This window comes from Ursus maritimus, unplaced genomic scaffold (genome assembly GCF_017311325.1).
Source record: "Ursus maritimus isolate PB19 unplaced genomic scaffold, ASM1731132v1 scaffold_3, whole genome shotgun sequence".
NCBI classification, from domain to species: Eukaryota; Metazoa; Chordata; class Mammalia; order Carnivora; family Ursidae; genus Ursus; species Ursus maritimus.
In genome coordinates this window covers 15,676,084-15,694,149 of record NW_024425563.1, presented here as the reverse complement: position 1 = coordinate 15,694,149, position 18,066 = coordinate 15,676,084, and the positions used below count along the sequence as shown (strand labels likewise).

Here is an 18,066-nt window from a genome sequence, read left to right as displayed (position 1 = left end):
TTTTATTTCTAGCACTTAGCATAGTATTTGGCACACAGTAGGCACCCAACACATTTTTTATTTGTTTCCCCAATAAGTTATAGTTTGAATCAACTTTAAGGTAGAGATCATATGTTAGTCAACTCTGGATTCCTCAGAAAGGGCTTGAACAAGCGCTTTATGCATACAACATGTGAGTTTTCTATAACTATTCCTATAAAACGGGTAAGTTTTCATCCAGGGAACTGCTCATGTTATAAAACATAGGTGAGAAAACCCAGTGATTCTCCCCTTGATGCCTTTTTTTTAATACCTTTTCCTGATTTTCAATATCAAGACTTCAAAGAAAGCACTCGATGCGTGGGAGAGCCTCAGAGACCAGGGAGATTCATGTATTTCATTTCTCATGTTCTAAAGCTTCTCTTCTTTTCCATTTCTCATCATCCTCACAAATTATCTCACTCCCTTCAGCTGAGGATGCACATTACTCAGGTTATTTTTAGAATACCCTTGTGTGCAATATTGGCAGTTCAAAGCACCAGAGAGAATCCACACAAACACACAAGGATTCTCCTGGGGTTTTTGCTTTGTCCTTGAAGTTCTTTTCATAGTCTCCTAAGGTCTTGCCTGTAAGAACCAGGTGAGCCACATTAAAGGTTCAAGTCCATGCATTCACTTCCATGCCTCCCCGGTGAATTACAATAAATATTTATTGAAAGTGAGGAGAACTAATGTTAAGAATAAAACAGAGCATAATAAGCAATTTCTGTGACACGGAACCTGAAGCTACACATTCTGTATTCCAAGTTCATACCCTGCATCTTGGACCATGCCCTTGCCAAATTTCAGGAATCTCCTGATGGAGATCTTCCCCCACCCTTCACTCTAACTCCAAATACAACAACTACAAGCTGGGTTAAGTATTCTTCATGGCAAGACAGCTGGTCTACCCAAAAGCCACAGAACTTGTTCCCTCCTGCACAGAGCTCTGTATATCTGGCAATTCACAGGAAGAGAAAGTTTCCAAAGAAAAGAGAGGACAAGTTTCCTGTCCTTACCTTTACAGAAATCAGTCACCACTCTAGTGAGGAGGGGAGGAACACATGACAAGCAAAATGATGGAGAACACCAAGAATGACTTTCCTCTTTTCCCTGTCTTCAATGCTCTCCTCTTCCTACTTATACCTCTGAGGTATAACTTCATAATTAGAGAACTAGACTTCTTAATTCAAGAACTGTATCATTCAATGTTGTCATTTAAGGATGACTGGCTAGAGGTTTCTAGGGGTTTGATAAATTAGTGTCTTGACGCTAATCTCTCAAAGCAGCACTGTTCAATAGACCTGTCTTCGGTGATGAAAATGGTTTGTATCTGTGCTGTTCAATATGGTGCCTACTAGTCACCTTGGCTATTAAGCACTTAATATGTGGCTAGTGTGACTGAGGAATTGGATTTCAAATTTAATGTATGCAATTTCTTCTGATAGGCACATGTGGCTAGTGTCTACTATATTGGGCAGCCCTCTCATCTAAAACAGTAACATGCTATCCTCTGGACAAATAAGTAATCTTTTTGGCCACCCAATATAGGTTTAGTCAAAGCACAGATGGATTTCTTTATAAGCTCTGTGTCAAAGCACTAAAAGAAAGTTCACCAGGGGTGCCTGGGTGGCTGAGTCAGTTAAGCCTCTGCCTTGGGCTCAGGTCATGATCCCAGGGTCCTCGGATCAAGCCCCATGTCAGGCTCTCTGCTCAGCGGGAAGCCTGCTTCTCCCCCTCCCTCTGCCTCTCCCCCTGCTTGTGCTTTCTCTCTCTCTCTGTCAAATAAACAAATAAAATCTCAAAAAAAAAAAAGAAAGTTCACCAAAACCTCACAAATAGCTTAAGCCAGTTTTAGAAGGATTGACCACAGGCATTTCTCCATCAGCAGCAGGGTCAAGGGGAGGGCGATGTGGGCATAAGTCTGAAAAATAGAGATTATAGTAAATAGTTCTTAAGAGAGAGCTTGACATTTCTTATTTAGGAAAGAAGAGAGAAAGGGACTGAAGGAGGGAGGAGGGAGGGAGGGAGAAAAGGAAAAGGAATCTTGAATATTCTACAAGTGCTTGGTGTCTGAAATAAATATAAAACATGCCAAATAAACATTTAGCCAAACTGAAATGACAAACCTTAAGTGAAATGGCTGCAAACTAAGCTAGGCATTGGAAATTTCATCAGTAATTTGTCGAATTGGCAACCTAGATATTTGGCTTTTGGAACAAGTTTAACAGCAATTGGCCTGAACCCATGCTAATCCATACACTCATGGCAGCCAATGGCCACAGCAAGGGAACTAAGTCCCTAGAGCCGTACCTGTATACACACAGGTTGTGCCCTGCAGTAGGACACCCAGAGGAGGGGGGCAGGTGGAGACTGAAACTCACACTGAGTGCCAGCCACCACAGGCTAGATCCTGGCTCTGGGGCTGACCCAGCTCAGGAGTAAAGGAGGATTTTTATTAACTTGTCACTTAGACTTGGAACCTGTTTCTAATTCGAACAAAGACACCACATGTGATAGTGGTGATCCTGATTAGACCACACTTTTAGTTTACTGCTCAATTCTTATGAAGAAAGCCATGGATAAACCAGGGTGCTGTCCAATTAGGGACAGACAGAACAGTGGCTTTGCAATCACCTTTAGATAAGGGATTAACTGAAAAATAAAGGCGGAGATGGTTTAGTCTAAGGAAACAGAAATATGATACCTGACTTCACATACTTGAAGACCTATCATATAGAAAAAAAAGGGGAGGGTTAATCTGAATAGCCCTAGAAATGCAAATGTAATGCCAATAGGCAAAAAATAAAGGAGTTGGGTTTAGCCTCAACGTGGAGGCAGCATGGTATCATGGGGAAAAATGTAAGCCTTGAGTGACTTAGAACTAAGTCTGAATCCTGATCCCATCAACTAATACCTCTTTGACTTGAAGCAAACTACTTCCCTCTGTGAGATTCAGTGTCCTCATTTGTAAAGTAGAAATAACTAATTCAGGCAGTTGTTGTGATAATTAAATAAGAAAGCAACAAAACAGGAGGCACAAAGTACCTAAGTCATGCTAAATATTCATTAAATGGTATACCTTATTTTTCCCTATAATAAAAACTTTACAACAATTAGACGTAACACAGTATATGACTCTCCCTAATGTAGCCAAGAACTCCTGCTGTGGAATACAGTCACCAGCCTCTGCTGGTGGACCATTTGCCAATGACACTTTATCAATTAGGTTTTTGTTTTTGTTTTAACTTAAAGAGGAAGTTCATTGGGAAGATGTTGGATAGTTCATAATTAATCGAAAGACTGGGGGATCCATGCTTGGAATAGACAGCAGCAAGGGCAGCAGGAATTGTCCTACCAGGGTACTGCTAATGGATATGAACAAACTGGCACTCCCTTTGACAGCTTTTAAGAGGTCAAATCCAAAAGAGTCTGAATGTCCAGACTCAGGTCATATGCCCTAAGATAGTATCAGTGCAGTAAGAGGAAGCCAGCCATGACATCTTCCAAAGACCTCATTGGCCTCCATGGTGCAGAGCCAGGCAGCTTGACGTACAGTCCCACAAGACTGTACACAACAGGAGAGAGGTGGTTCCCAAGAGGAAAACAGGGCATATCTATACATTTATACTGGGATATACTGGGATATAGCACATGGCAATGTTTAAGTGCACTGCCCAAGGAGTTCTCCTGACATTCAGATCCTGGCTCTGTTGCTTGATAGCTGTGAGGTCCTGAGATGGTACTTCATCACCCTGTGCCTCAGTTTCCTCTTCTGTAAAACGCTAAATAGTATTAGCACCTCCCTCATAAAGTCATTGTGAGAATTAACTGGAATAAAGTATGCAAATCACTTAGCGCAGTTCCCGGCACATATAATAAGACTTCAATAAATGTTGTTGTTGTTGTTACTGGTAACATACTATTATAAATACTGGTTACTATTAATAATGCTGAGGATACACCACTGAGCACCACGGAAGTGCTTTTTCTGAAAGACATGGAGGCTCTTACTCCTCTGTGGCTTCATGGCAGGAGAGAAGTCAATGATTCCAGTCCTCTCCTTTCCACACCTCTTGACTTGATTTCTCCATGCAGGTTTCCTATAACACCAGAACTGCTTCACTAAAGCCGTTTTAAGTAACTGTAAAAAGTGCACCATGAAATATATGAGAAGCACTAATTGCTGGAGAGATGCTAAAAACAACTATACTAATGACCCCACACCACAGTGGGAGTAACTGTTCGCCATTTGTGGATTCATCCATGTATTATTTCTTCTGAACATTACTTCTAGTTCCTGGAAGAGGTACTTTGCCATAAATGGGAGGGCAATTTACTGGAAGTTAAAGACCAGCTTCCAAGCATCCCATCTGCTCCCGGAAAGAGGTATTTTCTCTCAAATGGCCTGGGGAGGGGACTGAGGGATGGTGGTGTGCAGCGCCCTCTTAGAAAACAGCAAAGTTTGCTCCCTTCACAACTCTCATGAAGCAGTTCACTAAAGAAAGTATATTTGTCTTGATACACATACATTTCACAACAGTCTATATAAGCTAGAGCAGAAATGACAGAAATGCCTGGAAAAGCAGGGTCATGGGCTTCCACGCACACGATCATGCAGCTTTCAAAATTAATGAGAGTGCAATCAGAAAAAAAATACCACCTGACAGCTCTGTAATTGGACCATCTCCTCTTCTACACACATAACTAGAGAAGAATCACACACAGCCATGTCTTAGAAACATGCCTTCCTCTATACTCATATGCTTTTTGCTGATAAAACTAAACTCCAAGACTTATGTTAGCGTGTACCGTCTTTTCTTTTATCTTCATTTTTAAGCGCCTTCAGTTGCCAGCAAAATCTCAATACAATGAAATCTTGTCCATGATCCAACTCCTTGCTGCAACCAAATTATATTCTATATGTCATGTTACTTCAAAAACTTAGAATTCTAAATTATCCAGAACATTCCATGGAGACGTTCTCAGTGAATGTCAAATACGACCTCAAAAGCATACCTGTTTGGCAGTCGTGTTTTCTGGAGACACTTCCAAATCCTTAAAAGTGCAAGGAGCTTGTGCGTGCTGCGCAATCTTGGCCACAAACCACGGGAGTTTGGTGCTTAGGTAATTAGCTACATGGCATTTTCTCCACATATTCAGCAAATGTGTTGAGGTGCCCACTTCTCCCCCTAAAATCCCGGAGCCACAGGAGCACATGTTATATGGAGACGTGAGACGCGGTTGCCGTAAAAATGAAATGCTATTCTTGGAATACCTATGTCATGACTCGAACTGAATCTCCTTTACAATGAAATGGCTGCCGCTTAGCAACTAAATGCAAAGGAAGAGCCTGCATATTTCTCTCTCTCTCTCTTTTTTTTTCCCCACCCAGAAGGAGGATTAAACATAAACCATCCCGCTGGTGGTTTCACGTTTTGAATCTACAGAAAGAGTAAATGAGGTTGACCATGAGGTCATCCTCCTTGTCAATGCGATATGGATTTGATATGCCGGCCAGTGACTGATTCCAACTTTGTCCGTCGTGACTGACAACGGAGATAAATTCAAGTAAATAAAATTAACAAAAGGGAGATGTTGCTATGGACCCTCCCAGAGAGCGAAGCACGGTAAGCAGCGCCCCAAAGTGAAAAGAACATGGGAGTTCACATCCAAAAGCTAGCCTAAGCCTGGCAGGGCCCCTTAATGGCTCGTGGCTTTGGGATACTCACTCAGTGGTCATGCCAGTTTCCTGAAATGTACAACGGCTACGGAACCTACCCCACCTGTTGCTTAAGATCGTTCTGACGGTAAAATTAGATCAAGTACATGAAAGCAGTTTATAAATGGTAAAGCCCGAAAAGCGCCACACACATTTTTATTATAAGTACTTATATTTAGTCAGTATTAACAGTGCAAGAAATCTCCAGAAATCTGTCTTTAAAAAAAAAAAAAATCCCTTAGATTTTGTTATAATTCCACACTGGCTCATAGAAAGCTTCTGTTTTAATCTTTAAATAGCTTTGTCGTTTATTTTTGAACTAGAGATTTATTTTGCTAAGAAATTCTGAAGGTTTTCTTCAAATGGGAAAGAATGACTCAGGTTTTTAAAATCATGCTTTGGAACTTTCTAGGTGACTCTAACAGCACGCATGCATATACTTATGAATTCTGGAGGGTGTAGTTCTGAATAAACTTATACTGCAAGTACTTTCTGCCTGAAGAGGCCCTCCAGTCAAAGGTGAAGACTCAACTCTCCTAAGAATACTTATAAAAAAAAAAAATCAAATAATGCTTACTGTGCTATTTCAACCACATAAAGTACACATAAATCAGTGCTAACTTCTTCACTGGACCCCAAGCCATTGTACTGTTAACCACTCCCATCAAGTCCCACTCTGCTTCCAAAAAATCACAAGGTCTTGTACTGGAAGTAGAATTTAAAGGAGGGGGCACGTCCTGGGCTGTAACCCCTGCAAATCATTTCCCCGCCCCAGGAACCTGGGTTTATTCCCCCATCTCAGGCAATGGAAAATTCATATAGTTGTAGAAAGAGCCACCAAGGAAAGCTCGATCCCGGCCCACCTACAGTTGCTGGTAGCACGGAGCTCTTCACAGGGCTGAGTCCATGCCTGGACAAGGAAGGAATTCTTGCTCTGTCGGCCAATCAACCTGTCTCTCTGTCCTGTGGCAGGACTGGCTGGACTCACCAAAATGAGGGGCCCACAAGTCTCTCCTCCCAGGGGATGTTAGTCTGATAAACCATCAGATGGTGAAAATAGGGCTATTGGCACACGGGCAGTGGGAAAGGTTGAAAGAAGAACTAGAGTGAAAAGCTGCATTAGGAAAGTGATAGGCAAATAGGGGCAAGGATCTTAACTCTGCCATTTCACTAGCTTGGTGACCTCAGGCCACTTGCTCAAACTCTAAGCTTCAATACTCTTGTCTGTAAAATGGAAGTAATAATAGTCCCGACTTCAATGAGGCTTAAATGAAATATTATCTATAAAATGTTTAGCAGCTCTTGGCACAGAGTAAACACTTAATAAAATCAGTACCTTATACTAATAGTCACAAGTAGGTAGTTAAGTAAATTAACACTTGCAGTCCAAGTCTGAACCCTAAAAAGAGCTTGTTTCTTCTCTTACGTGTGCTGCACAAAAACTTTGCAAGTCTGTGAGCTGTCCTCACTGCCTCGGGGGAGGTCTGTCAGAGGCCACCGGGAAGGACAGGGACAAGTGGTATCTGCTGGTTTGGAAGTCATTGTGAGAAAAGGCAGGGTAGACCAGGAAGGCTCAGCGGCCCCATGGGTGTTCACTCTGCCAGGGAAGATCACGCTGTAAGGCTTCTGGGGTTCAAGGTTTTTCCACTTCCTGTCTTACTTTAGATGCTGAGGACAGTGCTTCAATTGGAGAGAGACAAAAATATGCCATAGCTTAGTCTTTGCATGGAGAGGGGGCCAATTTAAAAGGAAGAAACTGTTTTAAATCAGGCTCTTTTCTCAAAAACCCCTACAGGGAATGCTGTCTGAGAGAGATTGCCTCAAAACTGGTTATATACGTAAGGACAGTGATGAGAACACAGTCCTTTCAGTTTGAAGAAGGCTCCAGAAGTTTGTCTCAAAAGTGATATGTGGAACCCTTTCCAACTGCTTCTACATAAGCTTATATAAAGCCCCCTTTCATCTTTAAACAAATTGCTTTCAAGTGTTTTTAAAACAAAAATGTATTTTTCCATAGGATTTTTGACATCTTTCTGATATACAAAGGGATGACACATTTTTAAAAATATACTTTGGACTTTTCAAGGAGTCTTTTTTCTGGCTATTTCCTGAAAATCTACATGATACACAAAAGCAACCAAACTGCCTTTCCTTTGCCTTTTGTAGAAAAAAAAAAAATTAACTTCCTCAGTACTTACTCCACAGTTCTGAGCCAGCTTTATTTGTTCAACAAATATTTAATAATCACCTACAATTTTAAAAAGTAAATTCTGTGGTTTGGCCTGCTTGGGAAAACAGACAGAACATCCCAGAAGCCTAAGCCTTCCATTTCTAAAATAATCCAGGACAGGTAGCATCTGGGAAGCTTTCTCTCTGATGGCCAGGACAGGGCGGCTGGCCATTGTCTGGCCACACAAAGCAGACACCATCGAGCCAGGCTAGAAGAGACATAACCTCTGTCCCTGGTGACAACTCTATTTCTAGGACCTCTGTCTTTATCTACTTATCTATTCCTGACACTTGAAGCTCTCAGACCCCTGTTACCCAATCCTCCATGTCCGGCTTCCTGCTCCTAAATGACCGGTTTGGGAGTGTGGGCCCCTGTGGCTCTGCACACTCACCTTGCCCATCTTCTCTGACCTTGGCTTCCTGCCCGCTCCAATTCCCACAGCACTCAGAGGCGGCGTGATCCCCTTCACGCCCTCTGGTAAGAGTCAACTCATTTTTAATAAGTTGTGAAAGGAAACGTACATATTCTATACCTCAGTAAATGCCAAAACCTATAAACTAAATTTCCTAAGTATCAGGCTATCTTATTTTCATATTATCTGAATAATTTTATTGGTAGTGACTGAAATTTGACTACTGTTCAACATTTTGAAGAATAATAAGCAAATCTCCTTAATTGGACTTAAGTATGAAAGACACCACTCTAACACACACTCACAGCTTACTTTGTGACAGGGAGCATTATGAGTCTTAACCTTCCAACAATCCCACCAGCTGGGGTATTCCTATCACTACAATTGTATAGATGAAGAAATTAAGGCACAGAGAGATTAAGTACCTTGCCTGAGGTCACACAGCAGGCAGAGACAGATAGAGAACTGAACCCCGGTGGTAGGGCTCTAGAACCAGGGCTATTCCACCTGTCTCTCATGACATTGAAGAGTAAGAACAATGAGATTTGGTTGCAGTTTAATTCTTACTGTTTTAAGCTTTGATTGTTTCCCCATTCCATTCAGCAAGTCAGACCATTAATGTTATAGCTTATATCAACATTGGTTCTTATCAGAGCATCATTTATGAATCCGAAAATCTAACAGCAAATCTCCACTTAAGCAAAATGCAGGAAGGTTAAGGACTACAGAAGTCCCTGTCAGAAAGCTGTTGCCTTCAAAAAACAGTGTTTGCTCCATTTCCAAGGCTCACAAAACCTCAGGGCTGGAAGGAAAGACCATGAAAATTCATCTGCAAAGGCCCTTCTTCCCCCTTTTACCCAAGCACAGTCCCCTCCCTCAGCCAGTGCACACACACCTGATGATCTGATTTTCTCTAGAAGACCAGAGCAGTGCTTGTGTCCCCTCCCTTTGAACTCTGAGGGTGTCAGGTCATTCACGTGCTCTAAATGTACGTGAATAAAAAGTAGCTGGCACTTTTTTGAAGGATTTGTTATTGAGTGAGTGAAAAACAAAACAAAAGCTAAGAGTCACTAAGTCAACAAAGGAATTCTTCCTAAAATAACTTTTGCACCCAAGGTGGAAAATCAGGTGAGCCGCAAGGGCAGAGTGAGGGAATACGGCACGGGGGCCGCTGGTGTCACAACCTGGGGCTGGCCGGAGAGCAGTCAGGACAGATTCCAGAAACGTGGGGTAGCCGTCTCTCTGGCGTTCTAAGTTCTAATCACAGATAAAGAAGTCCACAGAAAAATTCCCCGAGGAGGAAATCAATGATGCCCCCTTGGAAAGGGATGAGACAGACAGAAAGAGAGCCAGGGAGCTAATTAGTGCTACTCCGAAGGCAAATTAAGGCCTTTTCTTTGACACGCCGCAAATAGCTGGTTAAGTAAGAGCTCGGCCACCCCTCTCCAGGCTCCACCAGCGGGCTGAACGGCTGACGCAGGTACTCACACAGGAAGCTGTAAACAGAAACACAGTTCTGGGCTGTTGGACAACGTGTAAATGAGAAAAAGGCAAACCTTTCTTTCAGTAGAAAGGAAAATCACGACTGAGATGGACAAGGAATGGTAAGAGTAGTGGTTTATTTAAAGAAGGCAATTAAATTCCCTCATCCAATAAATATTTATCCAACACCTCCTGAGTAGTAAGAACAGGACTCAGAGAGTCAAATGGGAAGGTGCGATCTGCATCTTCAAAGGAGCTAACAACCTAGCGGGGAATAATAATAATTGGAAAAGTTAACTCTGTGCAAGGTGCTGTGCAGAGTCCTTTGCATAAAGTAACTCAGGCAATTCTCATCACAAACCTCGAAGGTAGGTATTAGGATTACCCCATTTTAGAGAGGAATATGATGAGCCTAAAAGGGGTCATATAACATGCCCAAGACCAGCTAGAAGGCACTGGGTTCAAATCCTAGTCTAATTTCCACAGCAGAAAATTATAATGAAGTCTGAACCCAGCTTTCTGAAAGTGCCACATGAGGACATGGGAAGACCCACCACCTATCACAAAAAGTGGACACTTAGGAGCTTAATCCTCAAGAGGAGTTTGCCTGGTGAACAAGCCAGAGACGAATTATGGGGGCATTATGTGCAAGCAGACATAACTTGGCATTTTAATTTCTTTAACCTTCTTCTACATTGCATGCGTTTGCTCTTGCAATAGGCATAACATTCCAACCAGTCCAAACAATTCCAACAGTTCAAATAGTTCCAGCCAGTTCAAACAATTTGAAATTAGTCCATTTTTATAGTTATTTCATCCAAATTAAATTTCAAAGAAAAAAAGAAAAGAAACCTGCAGCTTAGACTTTCTCTCCTTACCTTTGTCCCTCGGTTATCCACCATTAATGGGGAGTAACTACTGTCCTAAAACTAAAATTATGGGGTTTCAGAAAAAGTAATTAGGATCAGTGTTATCAACGTAAACCCAAGTAAGAAAGTAAATGTCATGTCAACATCTAGGCAATGGTCCTTCCAGATACTTCCAGTTTCACACAGTGAATGCCTCTGAGCCCACTCCAAGAACAACTCAGGGTTGCCGAAAGGATGTGCATCCCAGAGCCCAGCCCAGTCAGGCAGGGAAGGTGCAGCTAGCCTGGGCCCTTGCTGGGAGTCCTCATTTTCTCATCTTAGAGAGTGAAATGTTGCAAAGAGCTAGCTCTAGTCTAATTTAATTTGACCCTATGAGGCAATGCTGTTGTTGCCACAACAGAAATGAACACCCGCAAAACTCCCTTCAACTCCTCCTCCCCCTGATGCCACGGGGTCCAATGCTGTCACTCTCCCATGTAAAAACCAAGCCTCTGAAAGACCAACTAGAGCAGATTAAGTACTCTGGACGATAGTTCAAGCTCAATCTTGCCCACTCAGTGTCCTGATTGAGGAAGTCCACATTCAGCCAAGTCCTTAAGTAAATATTGAGGAAGGAAACATCAAATTAGAACCAAAGTTTCCATCTGATCCTGAAGGTTCTAAATAGTGAACAAATGCATAAAACATAAAATAAATAAAATTGATGTACAAAGGAGGATGCCGCACACTGGTACCCAGGAGAAGAAAAGGTCCCCCCCACATGACTGATTCTCGTGCGAGGAAGAGGAGTGTTCATGCGGTCCTATTTGGCTTTCTACATCCCACTGGTCTTTCTTATAATCACATAATCTTGCTTTGCAGGACAAAACAAAAATGGAAATACTATAGAACAAATCGTTTTTTACGGGGTTGTCTAACCTAAGGACTTTAATCCTTCCTGCCGGCTCCTTCTATCGTATACCAAAATCTCCCTGTAAGGAGAGTTTGGCAGTTCCATTCTGGTGCACAAGTAGAGAAGCTGAAGCATACCATCAACATCTTAGAGGTAATGGTATTTGCCCAGGCCTTCTTACCAGTGAAATCACACCTCATCGTTTATTTTGGGCTGCTCAAGGAGGTTCACATAGGCCAGTTCTTCACCGGATCTAGGTTCACCTACACAAAATCTGTGTAATTTTTATTCAAAGGCATATGAAACTCTAACAGGGGTATCTTCATAATGATGGCAGGTGTCATGTAGGTGGTCTTGTTCTAAGAAGCAAAACCAATATACGTTTTGGTGATCATGGATTTATATTCATTTTTATTTCTGAAATAGTGGAGAGATTCCTTAAAATTATATAGCCAAAGGGATATGATCCAATGTGTGTAAGAGACAATATATAATGACCTGTGGCATATTACAGAGAAGGTGAAAGAACAGCTCACACTGCACGCGCACACACACACACACACACACACACACATGCCCTTAAACACATGTGGAGAGACTTTGAACCTGCAATGAATGTTTAGGGAAGCAGAACGTGGTCTAAAGAGACAGCCCTTTAGAGTCAGATCTGGGTTTCCATTCTGCCTCCTATCCAAGCTCTCTACCTCAAGTTCATTGTCTATAAAATAGAAAGAACCATAATCACACCACGGGACTATCATGACAAGTAAATAGGATGGCATATGCCATAGTACTTCACTGCAGTGCCTGGTACACAGGAGACAATAAATACCAGCTACCCTCTCCTTCCCCTCCCCTGTGTATTTCTGAAAGCCTTTTTTTTTTTTTTTTTTTTTACTAACTTAAATGGGAATTACAGCAGTTAAAAAAAAAAAAACAGTTCCTACACATTATATAGTCTTTGGCACATATGTATCATGTCGCAGAACCATAATTTGCAAAGAAAAAGTAGTAATTTTAAGAGAAAAGTACCAGCTCACTTGCACTCCCTTCTAAAACCTTTAGCTTTACAGTCTACAGAGACTATTTGCTCTAGGGGAGCAGAATCTGACATAAAGGAAAATTCCTCATGGGAAAAATGGTTCCCCAAAAAAAAAAAAAAAAAAAAGCCAAGAAAGAAAAGATAATGAGGGGAAATCTAGGGGTATATAAAGGAGTTTATTTTACTTAACAAAGTAAAAGTCAAGCAAAATGAATAATCTGCCTCCAGAAATGGTTATTTAAAGGCTTTTTGTAAAGGGCTCCAGTTCCTAAAAAGACAGGAGTCACTGCATATGCCCACCCACTCCTCATTTATTTTTAAAATCTAGCTTATATGTTCCTTAGCAACAGAAGGAGCAGATGAGACCCCCCTACACACACGCACACGCACACCCTCTCCCAAAGCCCCCTTCTTCTTTCCTGTCAAGTGTCATTCTGCAAATACCCATGTTCTGCAAAAGATATTTTTTACCTACCTGCACATCTCCTCTTCCCCACCTCAAACGACCCCCCTTCCACAAGCACCCATACTTCACTCACCAAGCGAACCGCTTTGCTCAGACTCCATCCTGTGAGGTATTCCCAACCTCTCTCCACGAACTCCCACCAGGCACTGTCCTTGGGCACCCCCAGAAGTGAGGCGGCGTGAGGAGCCAATGCCCAACTCCAGCCAGAGCTGTCCTTTCCGCCCAGACCACTTACTAACCCACCGGCAAAATGGTCAAGGCGCAGCTACGTCTGAATCCAGCTGGAATGGCGGCCATGGCGAGTGCGGAGGCCATTCACCATGCCTCTAAAAAAAATAGCAATGAAAATGGAGACACTCTGCGTGTTACCCGGGGTAAACATGCGCCAGGTGAAATCACTTATTTTTCACTCGCTTCCCTCTGACTTTGGGACCACCTGGCGTTGTTTGGCTGGGCACTGCTTATGAGCTCAAAGATCAATTGTTCAGCCTTGGGGGGAAAACAGGGCAGCAATCCTCAGATATTAACGTGCTTAAGCATTGCCTGAGGAGGCTGTTAAAAACTCCCACCCACAGACTGATTTTGCAAGTCTGGGGTGGCAGGCAGTTTTAACCAGCCACCTGAGGTGAGGCTGAGGCAGGTGATTCCCTGAATTGGAGATTGTAAAGCTTTATTTAAAAGGGAATGTTCACAAAGTGGGATCCACCTCTCTGGATCGTAAGGCAAATGCAGTATTATTATTCCTTTATTTTAAAAATGCCGTGTCCATGTCTACGTTTGTGTGTGCACACACTTACACAGGCATGTGCGAGCGTGCAATCCAGAAAGCCCTGTCCCGCTCACACGGTACCCGGGTGCAGGAGACAGGCTCAGAGGATAACCCCTGCCAAGAGGCAAGCTGAAATGATCTCCCTTGCAAACCCTTGCTTTGCGGCCCTACCTGGTGTAGTGAGGAGTCTGATGAATACCAGGAGCGCAGGAGAGTTTCTCAGCTCAGGAGCCCAGACCCAAAATGCACTCAATGTAATCAACCCCCCAACTCACAGTTCCTAAATTAGGCTGAATGTAGTCCCTGTTCCCCGAAGGGCCAGGTAGGCCATCATTACTAGGAAGTAGAACTGCCTGTGTCCTAGCGTACCTCCCTAGAGCTACCCCACTCTCCAGCACCTGTCTATTTTTAGAAACCAAAAAATATAAAGATTCATTTGATCCTGATCTATGTGAGTAAAAGAGCAAGTCAAGTGGGAAACTCCCTCAATGCACAGTGAACAAAATGCACGCGAGGGACGCGGGAGCTACACCCTCACCGGGAAGACCGTTTCCGAGTCATCGGAAGCCAACCGACACTTAGACACAGAGCACATGCCCTTGTGCCTGGGGCCTCCTGTCCAGGCAATGCCTGCGGGGATCCCAATGATTCACGCACATGCCCCCATAAATACAACATACACCCTCACAAACCCACACACCTCTGTCATCTGCTTTTGCTTACATAACAGCACATGGTGTGGCAGGCTTAATACTTTATATGGGTTTCTGGAAAGGACTGCTGGCTCAAGGGAGTAGGGTCACAATAATGTTTTTACTGACCCCTTTTCAAGAAATGCTCAAAGCCCTAGCAAGTGCAAATTTTTGTAATTCTATGCTTATGTATGATCCTGACTTTAAAACTAATAAAACAGTAAGGATAGTCTCTGAAACTCTGAACCTCTCCAAATCTTTATCCTTGCCTGGGGATGGGGGTGGGGAGGTGCAGCGGAGAACCTACTGAATCCTCATTTCTCATTTTTAGATCCTGAGACAATGTGGGGTAATCTTTTCTCATAATTTGGTGGCCATTTATCCTACACTGTCCTTGTCTCACAAACGCATCCATGGTCCCATTCTCGCACTCACCCCTGGCTTGCCAGTGGGTTCCCCACCTCCTCCTGCTGGGTATAGCCAGGGGAGGGGGAGAGAGCACATGTACAGGTAACCCCCTAACCAGCTGGGTATCTACAGACTTAGATGCACATCGACCCTTCCTTCATGGGAGATTTCGGTGCAGGGCCAAGTTCCCTAAGGGTTTCTCTTCAGTACAGTCCTGTTCTAGCCTGCCTGTACGGCGATCTCAACTACCAAGTTAGTGCCAAAGGTTCATCCAAGGAAATCTAGAATGTAGGGGGAGTGGTTTATAGATGACACCGGCTTAGGGACAACTTTGAAGACTTCTCTCAAGAAAACGAGGCATCTCCATCTGTGTCTGCACCCTCCCCCCCTTTCCGGCGCACACGCGAATTTTCCTTGTTGTTCTGACCTCAGGGAACCAGTCCTCTGTCCTGTTCCAGAGGGAAAGCGGGCGCTCCTAGCTTCCCTCCAGCCCAGAATGCTGGGATGAGAAGAGACTACATCTCCCCACAAGGGGGAGAGAGGAAGAGAGAGAAAAAGAGACAGCGAGCCAGAGAGCCAGGTGCCCCCAACTCCGGGGAAGCGCCTCTGTGAGGGACAAGAGCGGGTCTCAGCCCCGCGGCGGCACCTGTCTCCCCGCCGCCTCGGCTCGCGCGCCTACCTGTAAGAGACCTGCTTCCGGAAAGTTAAGTTCCTCAGCTTCTCCTCCAGCGCCTCGTCCTTCTCCTTCGGGCCGGCGGCCGCGGGCTCTTCCAGGGCAGCGGCCCCCACCGCCGCCGCTGCCGCCGCTGCCCCCGCGCCCCGCGGGTCCGCGCCGCCCTCGGCGCCCAGGCAGCAGCTCCCGGCGCCGCTTCCGCCGCTGCTGCTGCCGCCCGTCGCCCCCTTCTCCTCTCCCGCCGAGGAGCTGGGGTTCATGGCGACCGCTCCGGCGGCCGCGGAGGGAGCCGAGGCGGCGGCGCTGCAGAGGCCGGGCCGGCTGACGGCGCGGGCGGCGGCCGCCACTGCAGGAGAGCGAGCAGGTCCGCGCGCCGCTGGCAGGGGCAGCAAATGGCAGCCCCTTCCCGCAGCATCCATCCGCGGCTGCACCGCACCGGAGCATTGTGGGAAACTCCGTGCCTCCACTCCCCCTCCCCGACCAATCAGAGGCTATCTCCCTCCGCCCCCCTCTGCCTCCCCTCTGCCAACCCGCGCCCTCCGGCCCCCCTGGCCTTTTCCTAAATCGGGGGCACGAGCCAGAACTGAACCTGAACTCCGCCCTGAGGCGTCGGGCTGCGGGAGAGGAGGACAGAGGGAGGGGACGGGGAGCCGCCCGGGCGCGGGGCGCTGGGCACGAGCCCAGACATCGGGAGAGGAGAGCCCCGGAGGGAAACTCAGGGGGAAGCGTGCCGCGCCCTGGTTAATACACGAAAAGGCTGGGACCCGGACGGGCGAGGCGCCCTGCCCAGGCAGTCAGCCCTTGAGCGGTAGCGCCCACCTTGGTCCCAGTGCCCTGATGCCCAATGCCCGGTGCCCGGGGCGGCATTCTCTACACCACCGCTCGCTGCTTGCGCGGAGCTCGAGCCAGACAGAAGCCGCCCTACGCGGGAAACCTATCGGGGATGTAGGAGCGCTTTCGGGGCGAACCCGGGAGAGAATTTGTGCTCAGGGTAAAGTAAGCGGTGTGGGGGGGTCAACTTTAAGATACAGGCGAAGCTCCTTCCTCCTTTCCCTCTGGGCAAGGGCTGGGACCCCTTCATCCCTGCATCCTCCAGCCAGCCCACCGTCTTCCTTATAGGTAGCAGGGTCTTCCTAAACAACTGTTAATTCGATTGAATGGGATTGCAGGGGCCCCAGGGAAACGGAAAGGCTGAGAGAATCCAGAAGGCAAAAGTGAGGATGCGAGCGCAGGGTGCTTGTGCCTGGTCGAGCCAGGAGAGGAGGAGCTCGCCCAAGGAGGGGCTTTGAACCACGTCAGACCCCACTGCTAAAAAACAACCCAAGCTTGGAGTCTCTCTAGATTTAGTCATCCACCTCACTCTAAGTTTTTGTTTCTAAGATTACCCAAAGCTCTATGGGGTTTGAATGCTGCGCTACAGTGTGTGTAAGCCCGATTGTTTTCCAAATTAGGAGTTTCCACCCAAGAAATCGCTGCTGTCAACAAATAGGAGAAAGATCCGTACTTAAGGCTAAGTGTAGTAACCAAAATATACACCTACATGTACCTGTCATAAAAGAACCAGACCAGTGAGGAATTTCAGGTCGGCGCTGTGCAACCACAGATTGATTTCTTTTCCTTTGTTTTCTCATAACTAGAATTAGGAGATTGAACAAGAGACTTCAAATCTCTCCAAAATTCCACATACTCTAATTCTCTCCATATGCACATTATAATAAGCCAAAGGGCGGGACACTGCCAGAGTGGAACGAGGGCAGGTAATACTAAAAATGATAAGAACAACTAGTGGTTAGTAAGCCTTCATTTTTATAAGAAAGTGATGTGCTAAGCACTTCACATGCCTCTCTCTACGTCTTCACAGCACCCCTCAAATGTTAGGAACTTCCCCCATTGTTCAGACTCATGCAACTAGAAACTAGCAGAGCCAGGAATCCTACCCAGGTTGTCTGGTTGTAGGTGGTTGCTCTTTGCCCCTGTGCAGTGTGCCTCGTCTTCAGGAAGGACTGAGAGAATTAGGCACTTCAATAGTAATACTAAATGAGATCTACAAATATCTAGTGTATCTCTAAGACCAAGGAAACATCATCTTACCTGAATTATTGGACAGCCTCCTAACCGCTCACCATACCTTCTTCAATCAACTCTCTAGCTCAACCCCTAAGATATTCTGCTCTGTTATCCTCTATCTGAAAATCTTCCAGTTATGTCATACTGTCATTAAGGCAAAGTTCATAACCCCTGAACTGATTTCCAAGGCCACATTAGTGGGTGGAGGACCAACCCTGCCACCTCCCCTTCCTCCTATTCTGACAGTGCCGGTCTGAACAGGACTATGTACAAGTCCCAGATGCTCTCTGCTCTCATCTCTGCACACATGGGTCTGCTGCCTCC

General features: G+C 45.2%; 1 protein-coding gene across 1 annotated transcript in view; it reads right to left on the bottom strand.

Annotated features, from left to right (window-relative positions):
* Window positions 1-16,094, bottom strand: part of DGKI (diacylglycerol kinase iota) — a 414,447-nt gene extending 398,353 nt beyond the window's left edge. The window contains 1 exon segment of the mRNA XM_040643960.1: window positions 15,682-16,094. Coding sequence (XP_040499894.1) covers window positions 15,682-16,094 — 413 coding nt within the window.
* Between the last annotated feature and the right edge of the window lie 1,972 nt (window positions 16,095-18,066).